At 37.3% G+C, this 11,835-nt stretch overlaps 2 protein-coding genes across 3 annotated transcripts; both read left to right on the top strand.

The window, feature by feature from the left end:
• Positions 1-921: 921 nt before the first annotated feature.
• Positions 922-8,513, top strand: LOC131883678 (uncharacterized). 2 transcript variants are annotated; one of them, XM_059231195.1, is made up of 12 exons: positions 922-1,059; positions 2,674-2,708; positions 2,860-3,024; positions 3,206-3,223; positions 3,304-3,373; positions 3,973-3,988; positions 4,181-4,317; positions 5,032-5,152; positions 5,320-5,441; positions 6,094-6,176; positions 6,930-7,044; positions 8,299-8,513. In XM_059231195.1, the coding sequence occupies exons 1-12, from the start codon at positions 954-956 to the stop codon at positions 8,400-8,402; spliced, it is 1,092 nt and encodes a 363-aa protein (XP_059087178.1). In that variant the 5' UTR covers positions 922-953; the 3' UTR covers positions 8,403-8,513. The 2 variants fall into 2 exon arrangements, with proteins under 2 accessions (XP_059087178.1, XP_059087179.1); XM_059231196.1 differs by lacking the exon at positions 922-1,059 and adding an exon at positions 2,225-2,579.
• A 451-nt stretch (positions 8,514-8,964) lies between these two features.
• LOC131883676 (cytochrome P450 2C15-like) lies at positions 8,965-10,411 on the top strand (the record flags this gene model as incomplete). The annotated part of the gene is given in 1 exon segment (XM_059231193.1): positions 8,965-10,411. A coding segment is annotated over 1 exon segment (1,349 nt), but the record flags the coding sequence as incomplete, so codon positions are not given.
• Positions 10,412-11,835: the final 1,424 nt, after the last annotated feature.

Below are 11,835 nucleotides of genomic sequence, written 5' to 3'. Positions count from 1 at the left end.
GGCACAATCATTTGAATGGTTGAATGGATGAAAAAGGCGTTGAAGAATACCCTCCAATCAGCCTCTGTTCAATTCTGAAATTGGTCGACCAAACTGACAGACATGCATTTCCAATTTTTTTCAATTACATCTTGTCTACTTCGTATTGGTTTTTTTGGACTTGTGTTCATTTCTATGTAGCTGACGGAAGAAAAACACGAGACAAGGAGTAAGTGAATTTGATATTTTTCCATAACATTCCTCCAACGTTATGAATTACCTTTAGAGAAGAGGAACACTTACCCAGATCCAAGATGCAACGCATCAAGTACGAGAAAACAAGAGCAAGAACCAGTGACTGACAGAAACTGTTCTGTCACACCATCATGACCAGGAGAGCTCGCTTCTGCATAATTAAGCACGTTCATTCCAACATCTGCTTTGCTTTCTTTGGCTTGTGTCATCATGTTACTGAACCATACACAACACACTTTTTTGTTACCAGTTGGATCGCTCATGTTAGCTCTTACATTAGAATCTTAGCATAGTGCCCATGCTGCATTCCAACATATAAATGCCAAGCCCATTGGTAGCTACCTTCTGGTCTCTCTGTTTTTCTTGCGGATCTTTTTCACAAAATCACAAAAACATGAATAAATCTTGTAATGTCTACTCATAAAATCGGCTCTCTTAATAATGATTATTTCTGTTAACCTAATATGGGTTTATTTTCTGTTGTCGAGTAACAAGTACTTCAATTGCTGGAAAACAGGAAAAGACGTGTGCACCGCAGAAATAGCTATTCTATTTTCTGTGGAGAGGAGAATGATTGAAATTTCAAGTGGCCTCTTCACTGTTCGCATCGACACGTACAAACAATAAAGATATCATCTTGAAGGAGAAACAAATGCATTCAAGTTTCATGCCCAATCACTAAGCGTTCATTCTGAAATTGGTCGATCAATCGAACAGACATGCATTTCCAACTCTCACAATTGCATCTTGTCTACTTCGCATTGATTTTTTGGACTTGTGTTCGTTTCAATGTAGCAAGCGGGAGAAAAAACACAAGACAAGGAAGTAAGTGACTTAAATTTTACTACCATTCCGACAAAGTATTACTTTGTTTGTATGTCTTCAACACGGCATTAGTCGTTCCTCAACAAAAGGAATGAATTACAGTTACAATTACTTTGGTCAAAAATAGTAATTCGTTGAACACCCGTTACCGAAAAAAATGTAATGGCGTTACTCATTACAATTACTTTTACTCAAATTTTAGATTACCAACATTTTGTGGGTTTTACCCCATCGAGACCATTCTGCTCTAAAAAATGTGTTTTTGACTCAATGAGTCCAATTGCGCATCATCTGAAGATTTCGTGTTAACATTTTTGTTAACTAACCTTGGCATTTAATCTTGGTATAATTGGTCAAAATGTATTGCAATATAATGCTAAAAACCCAAGTACATCCTCAGAGTAGTCAAGAGCAAGCACAATTTTCAACTTCGATTTTCTTTGATCGTAATATGCTAGATGGAATTAGCAATAAATGGCAATTTCTGTTGAGCCTTAAGGGTCCTCAGCAGTCACGAGATTAACGAAAACATAAAGGCCAATCTGGAAGCTTAAAAAGGAACGAGTAACGAGTAATTCTTTTAGTTTTTGGGTCGTTACAAATACACAAGTTTAGAATGTAGTGTGGTAACAGTTCCTTTTTCGAAAAAAAGGAACAAATTACTGTAATTTCGTTAATAGCAATTTCATCAATAATGCCCTGGTCTTAAATGCCACCCTACTTTCAGAAATATTTAGCCTCTTCAACATTNGTTTGCTCTACAGATCTACAGGTGCCCACCTAAACCCTATCACCATGAGTGAAACTAATTTTATTAATAATCATGTACCGTACGTATATACATATCCAATGATGCATACTTCTTGTAACAAAGGTCTTTAAAAAAATCACGCATAATATCTGTCAATGAGTTGTATGTATCTTCCAATTTTAAGACACTACACAATAGGGACATGGGTGAGTGGTGATTTTATAAGATATCAAAGGTAACGTGTATTTCTTATTGAAGTCGATTTTTACCACTTTGATCCCGCCTATATGCCGGCCCTCACTACTTAACAAGAGAGCTACTGAAGGAATTACGTTTCATATGGTCTGTTAAGAGATCGTAAGAATAATTCGTAATAATTAATCCTGATAGATTAATATGGGATTGTTTGATCATGTCGTGCAACACGCATTGCAATCGCTGGAGATTAGCAAAAGATGTATGTACTTGCAGAAATGGCTATTCTATTTTTCTGTCGAGAGGAGAATGATGGAGATTTAAAGAGGCCTAGTCATTGCCATCATCGTTATTGATACGCATAATAAAGACATCATTTTGAATGGTTGAATGGATGAAAAAGGCGTTGAAGAATACCCTCCAATCAGCCTCTGTTCATTCTGAAATTGGTCGACCAAACTGACAGACATGCATTTCCAATTTTTTCAATTACATCTTGTCTACTTCGTATTGGTTTTTTGGACTTGTGTTCATTTCTATGTAGCTGACGGAAGAAAAAACACGAGACAAGGAAGTAAGTGAATTTGATATTTTTTCCATAACATTCCTCCAACGTTGTACTTTGATGTATTTCTTCATGTATTTCTTCACTACCATCTCACTTTCAGAAATATTTAGCCTCTTCAACATTGTTACATTTGAGGTAAGTACCAACCTTCATCCGTGCCATTAATTGATTGTGTTAAGTTCATTTACGCTTGACAACTGCTTCATTGTGACGATCTTATCCCCAAGGTAATGTTGAAGAGTGTGAAGAGATATCACTTATTAAAGGTAATCTTTCTTCCCTTTAGCAAAACACCTGCAATTGTTTGTCGGACAGCTCAATTCAAGGGACTTGCATGACCAAAATGGAATGCGAGAATTCTGATGGTGGACAAATGGATGGACAATGCGCGGCCGGATTTGGGCATTGTTGCATGATGGTCAAGAACACTCCTACTGCTCTAGTTACTAGGGTAAGAAGAACCATTTCTTATTTACAATCATTAAGAAAGGGCCAGTTCCTTGAAACGGTTGTTACACCTTTGAAAAGTGTTACATTTTGGACAAATTGTGTATCTCTTTTTTTGTGAAATTGTGCGCCAACATCATATTGGGCCATAGTTGTCTCAATCAAACACATATTTTTCTTTTTAGAATACGACTTATCTACAAGTAAGTGTCTTTGAGGTGCTCGGTCAGACTCAATCTTTGAGAAATTTTATACTACTGAGTTTCTTTTGCTTCATCCTCAGAATGCTGAAGCTGTAGGGCGCCAAAGTGTCCCCACCGGTTACACTTTTACCTTCAACAGGATTGCTAATGGTAAGTGAAACAACGATCATTTTCGAACTTGTTGCTTTCGATAGTGGTTGAATTAGTTGTAGTACCTTTTCCTCATTTAGGAGTCCTTTTATAAATCAAGGAACTATGAAAAACAAATTGGATCTGCGTAATACATTCTCATTAAAATGTATTATATATATTAAGACGCGCTTTCAAGTATTCAAGGCCGTTCATTGCCGGTCCTTACATCTGCTATTATTCGTTGTTCAAATGTATTGTTTGGCGAATCAAATTCATCTCTCGGTTTTGACATCTTTTACAGAAAACATTTGAATGAAGAACTTGAACTTACTTTCCCCACAGTAAAGTAGGAGAAAAAGATAAAAATACTCAAAAGAAACTGTGCCTTTAAGTCTGTTGTGTACAATTAACTCATTTGAGCTGAGCGTTAATATTTGCCTTTCAATAACCAAGCTCCTTTTGATTCTCTCATTTTGATATCCTTTTGAAGATGAGATAAACTAAGTCAATATTCTAAGTCTACTTGATCTTGGCAACAATGGGGCAACACTAGCCCTTCAATCAGATTCGAAAAACAAAAGGAACTTGTATTACACAAAAGCTTTATTTTATTTTAGATCTTTGTCAAATTCGGTAAGTTGTCTGACCCAACTCCATGTCTCTTTGAAATCATTGAGCTTCAAATAACTTCATCCATGCCACGTGAAAATTGTATTCTTTCACAATTTTGCACGAACGCTGCCAACAACCTATTCAAATTAAAATCCATAAATTTACGTGGGCAAAGGCTTTGATTTTTCTTATCCTATTCCTTTTCAATTGCAGATTGGATTTCGACGTTTTTGTTTCGGCTTCACCCCCTGTTACTGGAGATTGTGCAACTTCAATGGATACGTTAATCATAAGAAGTCCCACCGGCCGTAATCCTCCGGTGACATGCGGAACCTTATCTGGACAACACAGTAAGACCATTTGATATACAGATAAAATTGATCAGACTTCATTGTGTAACGAGTTTCGAAATTTCAATGCTTTTGGGGGCCGTGCTTTAAAGGCCTAATTATTTGTGACGTCTTTAAAGTCGAAGTGAAGCAGGAGGATGATCAGACATGAAAAGCGTTATGGTTGAATTTCTTTAATTCTGCAACCAAAATAGTTATGATGGCTTTCAAGGTTATTGTTGGCGAGTAGTTTTGTTACCCTCTATGCGCTTGAACTAACTTCGAATTCCAAAGAAACTTGCATTTGTTACTATCCATTTATGTTATAAATAGAAACCTATATACTCAGAGGATAAAAACTTTTAATCATCCTTACGGTTAACGTTAATGGTTATCAGCGCTTATGGGGATTTTTTCCCATTTGAGACTATCCAAACTTAGAGTTTTGGAACAAGTTGCCTGAAATTCAAAACAAGACTGTAAAATAATCAGCTCATATTAAGCTACTTCAATGTGTATTTGGGCATTCGTTTGAATTTTGTTTGATGATTGAAGTTGTCCCGTCGTTTTTTAGTTGTTGGTCTCATTATGTCAGTTATAACCTCTTGTGGCTTCCGGCGTCTATTTTAGACACACATGACATATCATTAGATGATTAAGCTCATAAATCTACCATGAAAGTGCCAATTATTCCCAAATGTATATTGACTCAAGCAATATGATTCTTGAATTTAGTGTACTTCGAAACTGGTGATACGGGATCCGCTGGGGAAGTCATGATAAAGTTTGGTGCTTCAATGCCCGCCAAAACATTCAGAATCAAAACCACCTACTATGAATGTGACAACTTAAACAAGTAAGTTGCAGTATTTTACCTATAATCACCTGGAAACAAAATATCATTTCTCTCATTGTGTTAAGTAGTAAGTACTTTTGGATAACATTTTACTTCAACGGTAAGAAAATAGATTAAAATGAGCTAACCCATGCACAAATGATTTATATTCTATTACTTACCATTAGGGCACCGACAGATTGTGTTCAGTATCTAACTGGTTTAAATGGCGCATTTCAATCCTACAATTTCCAAGGTGGCCAACTTATCAACAACCAAAATTATGTCACATGCATCCGGAGAGAGATGGGTACGTCTTTAGTTAACACCATGTTATATATCTTTTGGTCTGCTGATCCCTCGAGCATTGATATTTTTCTAAGTGTGTCTATTGCGACATGTTTGTACGTCATTAGGGCACAATTATTTTTCATACTCATGTTATTGTATAGAAAGGATCTCTGAACTGGAGCTCGATGCTGCAGCTTAGAGCACTTTGTCCCCTAGATTTGGATAGGTGAGACCTGGGATCGAACCCATGAAACCGAGTTTAGCAAGCTCGGTGTGACGCTTTAGTCAACTACGCCAATCCATCTCCCCTCCCATGATATTCTTCGTTATATTTGTATTCAAAGCTCAAAGTCTTATCTAATGACCAGCTCTTTCCCTTATGCTTAGTTTTTCCACAACACATTGTTAATAGAGTTTCCATGAATTGGAAAATCATACAGTGCATTTTTGTTATCTTTTTGTCATGTTGGCTTACAGTATTAGAATAGAATGTTGGACAAAATTGAGTACGAATGATATTGAATTCATTTCCTTTACTTTGGGTCGACCGTAATAGATTCACGAAGAACGAAGTCAACTTTGCAGTTGCGTAAAAAACCAGCTGTTTAGGTAACGATGCTCATCAGAAAATAGGAACAATCATCACGTTTCAAAAAAATTGTATGTTGCAGGCCATTGTAGTATTCAATATGCTGAAAATGCTTCCACCACGTCACCAGCGTTTAATCTTCCTCCTGAGAGTACAACAGCACAGGTCAGTCAGTTAGGACGTATTCCTATCATCATGGTTATTATACGTTAACGACCGGAATTAATTCCAAATTGAACTTCGACAAATTGAAAGAGCAGACGCATTATTTTCCCTATAGTACTGTTAAATACAGAGGCCAGATTCTTCTACCTTATACCCCTCATGTAACTTGTAGAGATTACCTAGAATGAAATTCATCTTCTCGTGTGATATGTCAAGTGAGTGGTGGATTTTCATTCTGGGTAACATCAAGACGCTATCTCTCAAGTAAAAGCTTTAAAACAGCACTCAGATCACTTCTTATTGAGCAAGTCCTGCAAAGGTCTGTTTTTTTAAATGCTCTTACCTTGGGAGGCTTGGACGTTACTCAGAATGAGTACCAACTGTCCACTCCGTCGAGTATGTTTTCATTCTGGATAGCGTCCAAGCACCAAACTCGTCTCTGGTTTCAAATTCTAAAACCTACGATACAAACAAGCATTGCAGTCAAGATTGACAAGATACCAAAAGGAGTTCATATCCGGAGGTTTCCTAAGACCCACTTTTTTGTTTTGGTTTCAACTGTCGTAATGAAAGAACAATTGACACATGGAAAACATTACTAAAAAAGAAAAAAAAACTTGCCAAACATTGCATTAAATGCAAATGGTGGCCATGATTTTTTTTCTGAGCTTTAACTCCTTGGTTTTGGGACTTTTTTATATTCGATATGATATACTATTCTTTAACATAGCTTTTCTCCATTTATTCCTCAAGATTTCAATGTGTGAAGTGGGGCTTCATTTTGGATCAACTCTTTCTGGCACCGGAACTAACTGTGGGGGAGTTTTGAACTCCGTGGAAGCAGCAACGGAACCTGGCGTGGTGATTGGTAAGAGCAAACGAATGATCCCATCTTTACTTACAACGTCGTTATTAATAGAAATTTTATGAGGTGAAAAACTTGCCGTGCCAATAGTATTTTTCTAACGCTCAACTTATATTGATATTTTCATTAGACCAAAAAATATTTTGTAACTCTGACGGCCTTCTTAAACAACAGTTAGCCTAACGAACGCCAGGTTAGGATGAGAGGGCGGAAAATTCGTTTCAGCTCAATTGTAATTTGATTGGCTCTTTTTGACATAAAAGTAAAGTTTTATTAAAAATAAAAATAAAGATTGAAGTTTCATCGAGTTAGAATAGGTTAAGTTTAGGCCCCCGAGCTGATACTAGTTGAGCTGATGAGCGAAAAAGCTACCCTCATTTCACTTGAATGAAAAATTGCACTACTTGGCTATTTTATTGGATGTGAGCAGTTGACGCACACTTGTCGAAATGATAATAGTACGTATATCCTTCAAACTAGTTATAGTTGAGGTAACATGCAACAAAGCAGACAAAAAAGTGACAGGATGAATGAAAATAACGCCATGTAAAAAATGTAATTTTCCGTCCAGAGCTGCTGGCATTTTCAATCCCAGTAGCAGTAAGGCATTTCATCTCATAATAGGAGACACATGGGGAATTATTAATGGTTAATGAAGGAGTTGCCGGTGTTTATTAACAATTTACAATTTAACTCTCATTTTTGCAATTGATCAAATTTCCAAAATCCTTACCCTTTCAATTGCAGCCATTGAAGCGAGAGATAGCAATACTGGTATCTCGAATTTCCTTTTGGGCAAATCTCATGAGAACTTTACAAATATTTTCTTTATCAAATCAAGATTGATATTTAATAAATTTTGTCCATCGTTTTTATAAATATACGTCTTTATAATGACCATGATAGAAGTATTTGAAAAGTTAACTCAATATGAATAAACAAATCAAATGAATAAATTTGAGCAGAATATACTGTCACTGCAAAATGCCAGTTTGCTTTCATAGAAGTTCTGTTTCTGAGCAAGTGACGAACAAAGCAAGTCTGAAGAGCTACATATCCATCAAATAGTCTAAATCTCATACATAAAAGCTCTAGATCAATCATATTCAAATTTAAGTGCCTTCCTGCATTCGTTCAGACAGTTGCAGTTTTTGAGGAGTAGTTTTAATGGCAAAGACTTCGTAATACACACACTACAAAGTCTACCCTGTGCTGTTGCTTAATACAAGCTCAGTAGTTTTCTGCTTCGTCTTTCAGGCACCTTGGCCCCATTTCAAGTGACGACACTGTCTGGAGATGTATTAAAGGGAACAAATGCCCTTGCAGGTTACAGTATTCGGTATACTCAAATTCCGTGTTGAAAAGTCGAGTTCAATGATAGATAGTTATGTACTGTGTATCTTATTGTTACCATGATTTATTCTAGAGCCCAATTGTAAAGAAAACTGAAATATATGAGTTAAAGCGCATTGCATCATTGGGTAATCTAACTGTTACCATTTGCATGAAAAATCAATGACGGAGCATATTTTGTTGTTTTGGCCAGGACGCATTTTGATGCTATTTTCATGCTAAGGTACCTACAGAAAAAGTTTGCGCAACCCTTTTTGATATGCTCTTCAATTTTAGCTTACGTTGTCACTTTGTTGCTTAACTGCTTTGCTTTAGGATCTTTTGAAAAGAGTACATTGAACTAAAAATATTTGCATTTTTGGCCGATTTCTTTGAACCTTTTGTTGCATTTCATTGCAGTTTTTGCCAATTTCATCTACACTATTTGGACAGCCCTGGTCATCTCTTTGTCTTCTAAAATTCATATTTCAAAGTCTGTGTAGTTTTATCTACATGGGCCCATTTTGTGGTGCTTAACGACATGTGGCGTTCAGAAATTCGAGTCTTAAAGTACGAATGCAATTCAGTTGCCAAAGAATGTTTAGATGAGTGAGGATGGGTAAAACAAAGACATCTCATCTTGGGAGAAGCATCATTGACAGTTTAGACAAATCAGTGGACTCTTTATCATGATTGGATCGATCATTGTGGCTCTTTTTGTTTGGAGCGTGTTTTGGTGGTTTAAGCATTATTCACATCCGAAGAACTTCCCACCGTCTCCTCGAGTACCATGGCCTCTTTTAGGGGACATTTTGCTTTTGGGTGAGAATATAGTCTCTGGTTTCCACGCTATGAAGTGCAAGTACGGCGACATATTTGGACTTTTTCTCGGACCTCAAAGGATTGTTGTGATTTGCGATTTCGAGACACTCCAAGAAGTAATGAATCGTCCGGAATTCACTGACAGACCTCTTCTTTTCGAGTCGCAAAGGCCATTCAGGTTGGATGATGGACAAATCCCAGGCATTGCCTTCAGTAATGGAATGAATTGGGTGGAACAAAGACGGTTCACATTGCACTCACTCCGAGATCACGGGTTTGGCAAGACTCCAATGGAGGAAATCATTGACGGACAAGTCGAGCGGTTGTGTCAAGACCTCGAGAAGGATAACCAAATGTATCAAGATGTTTCAACCAAATTCAATATCGCCATCATCAGTGCTCTTTGGAAGATCACGACGGGACAGGAGTTGGCTTTTGATGATGAGAAAGCTAAAAGTATTAACGGGTGTCTCAGTAACATCGACCTAGTAAATGGGTCTCCAATTGGAACACTGGCCTTCACAATGCCAATTTTGGGCATAATTTTGGACAAGTTGAAATTTTTTGACTTTGAAGGAGCTTTCTCTAATATCGCTCGCCTAACAAAACCAATCGTCAAAGAACATCGCGACACATTTCAACCGGATCACATTCGAGACTTCATTGATAGCTACATTGAAGCCCAAAATGATCCCAGTAAAGGCTTCAGCTTCAGTGGAAACACAGGAGATATGAACTTATTTGGCATTTTGGAAGACTTCTATGCCGCTGGAAGTAGTACCATCAGCTTAACTTTGACATGGTGCATGTTGTTTCTATCAAATTATCCCGAGATGCAAGAGAAAATCCAACAAGAGGTTGAGAGAGTCACAACTGGAAACCGATTGATTGAATTCAGCGAGCGGTCGCAAACTCCATTTACGGAGGCTTTTATTCACGAAACCCAACGATGTGCCGATATCGCTCCATTGGCATTGTTCAGGATTTGCATGAAAGATACTCACATCAAGAGTTACTTCATCCCCAAAGGAACGATTCTGATCTCCAATCTGAATGCTGTTATGCGAAATTCCAAAGAGTTTCCGGATCCGTGGAAATTCAATCCGAATCGATTTATTGATGACGACGGGAAATTCAAACCCAGTTTACATGTGGTTCCGTTTGGAATCGGTCGTCGTCGATGTTTGGGAGAATCTCTAGCCAAAATGGAGCTCTACAAATACATTACCGGTGTAACACAACGGTTTACCATTCACCGAAAGACAAAAAGTCTCAACCAGGAATCTCGAATGCCAAAAGCTTTAACAAAGCCAATGACATTTTATGTCAAGTTTGTGCCACGATTATAACAATCAATGAAAAAGAGTCATGTAAGAAGCAATTACGTATCATGATGAATACCCGTGAGTGGGTGCTTATTTGGAACTTCTAGCGGCTCAAAATTTCAAGAAGATGCTTTTTCTTCAAATTTAGTCTATCTTTAGCTCTTTAACTTTATATGACATTTGGTCTGCTAACAAAACCGTGTTGGTAGACCGAGCTAGTCCTTGAATGTAGGGTTGAGCTGGAATGCGATATACAATTTTGTCCAAATCTGACTTGAAAGATAACCAATGTAGTGTGGGGTGATTTTTTTAAATCCTAACCAGCCTGAGTTAATGCTTGGACGTTAACAAGAAATCTTTGCACGTTATACCAGACTGGCATTCGTTCTTGTAAGTTCGGACGGACTGAAACGAGCTGCTTTTTTAGCATGGGCTTTAAATTCATTCTTCAAATGTAATGTAAAATGGTCGATTGTTAGATGTAGTTCCTGAAAAGCAAATGTATAAAAAATCAACGGCTTCAATATTAGGACTGTCAACCAGTGATTTATAGTAGTTGGAAATACATTCATTCTGATCAATGACCACTTGAATTTCTTACTTTGCTTCGGTTTAAACGAGGTTAGAGGAATTCACAAGAAATGCACAGAGCCGTACAATCATTAGCTTCAAGATGATGCTTTACCACTAGAGAGGATTTTGTCGAGAGGTTCAAATGCTCAAATCATATTGAAGAAGACAATAAACACTAGGAATTCATAGAAAATGTCCATGAAATTGGCTTGTTTCGAGCACACTAAAAAAGTTTAGTTTGTCTCTAAAATGCAATGTTGCTGAAGTCCCATTTCGAATGTTCAATGCTGACTTCCGATTCTGAGGGAGTGACAAACTTATACAAATTTGGTTTCTAATGAAAACTTTTCGGCATCGAACCAAACCCTGGGAAATCCTTATGAGATGAATACGCAGGAGTTGCAAAACTGCTTATTAATATGTTTTTATGCAATAGGTCAAGGTGCAGAATGTTGTGAGAAATTCGAAGTGTTGAAAGCATCATAATCTTACCAGGTTTTGTAGTTTTGAGGACCGGCCGTTTTGTTAATGGCTTGAGGGGTCTAAGAAGTGCATTTACAATGGAATTCTGGTAGTAGAAAGTTGAATCGTCATGGACTTCAGTTCCAAACCACTCACCCAGCATTCTTTCAATTGTCATCATGAAAGTGTATCTTTGAGAAAAGGAGCTTTTTAAAAGGGGGGCATTCAAAGGAAATGCAAGCCAATATTCTTCCATGATTGCTTTTTTTTCATGGGTGAC

Source organism: Tigriopus californicus, chromosome 7 (genome assembly GCF_007210705.1).
Source record: "Tigriopus californicus strain San Diego chromosome 7, Tcal_SD_v2.1, whole genome shotgun sequence".
In the NCBI taxonomy this organism is placed as follows: Eukaryota; Metazoa; Arthropoda; class Copepoda; order Harpacticoida; family Harpacticidae; genus Tigriopus; species Tigriopus californicus.
This window is presented reverse-complemented; position numbering and strand designations above follow the sequence as displayed.

Coding starts and splice junctions, on each gene's coding strand:
- LOC131883678 (XM_059231195.1), top strand. CDS start 954: ATGCATTTCCAACTCTCACAATTGCATCTTGTCTACTTCGCATTGATT. Junction 1,060..2,673: donor AAAAAACACAAGACAAGGAA/GTAAGTGACTTA, acceptor TCTCACTTTCAG/AAATATTTAGCCTCTTCAAC. Junction 4,318..5,031: donor AACCTTATCTGGACAACACA/GTAAGACCATTT, acceptor TCTTGAATTTAG/TGTACTTCGAAACTGGTGAT.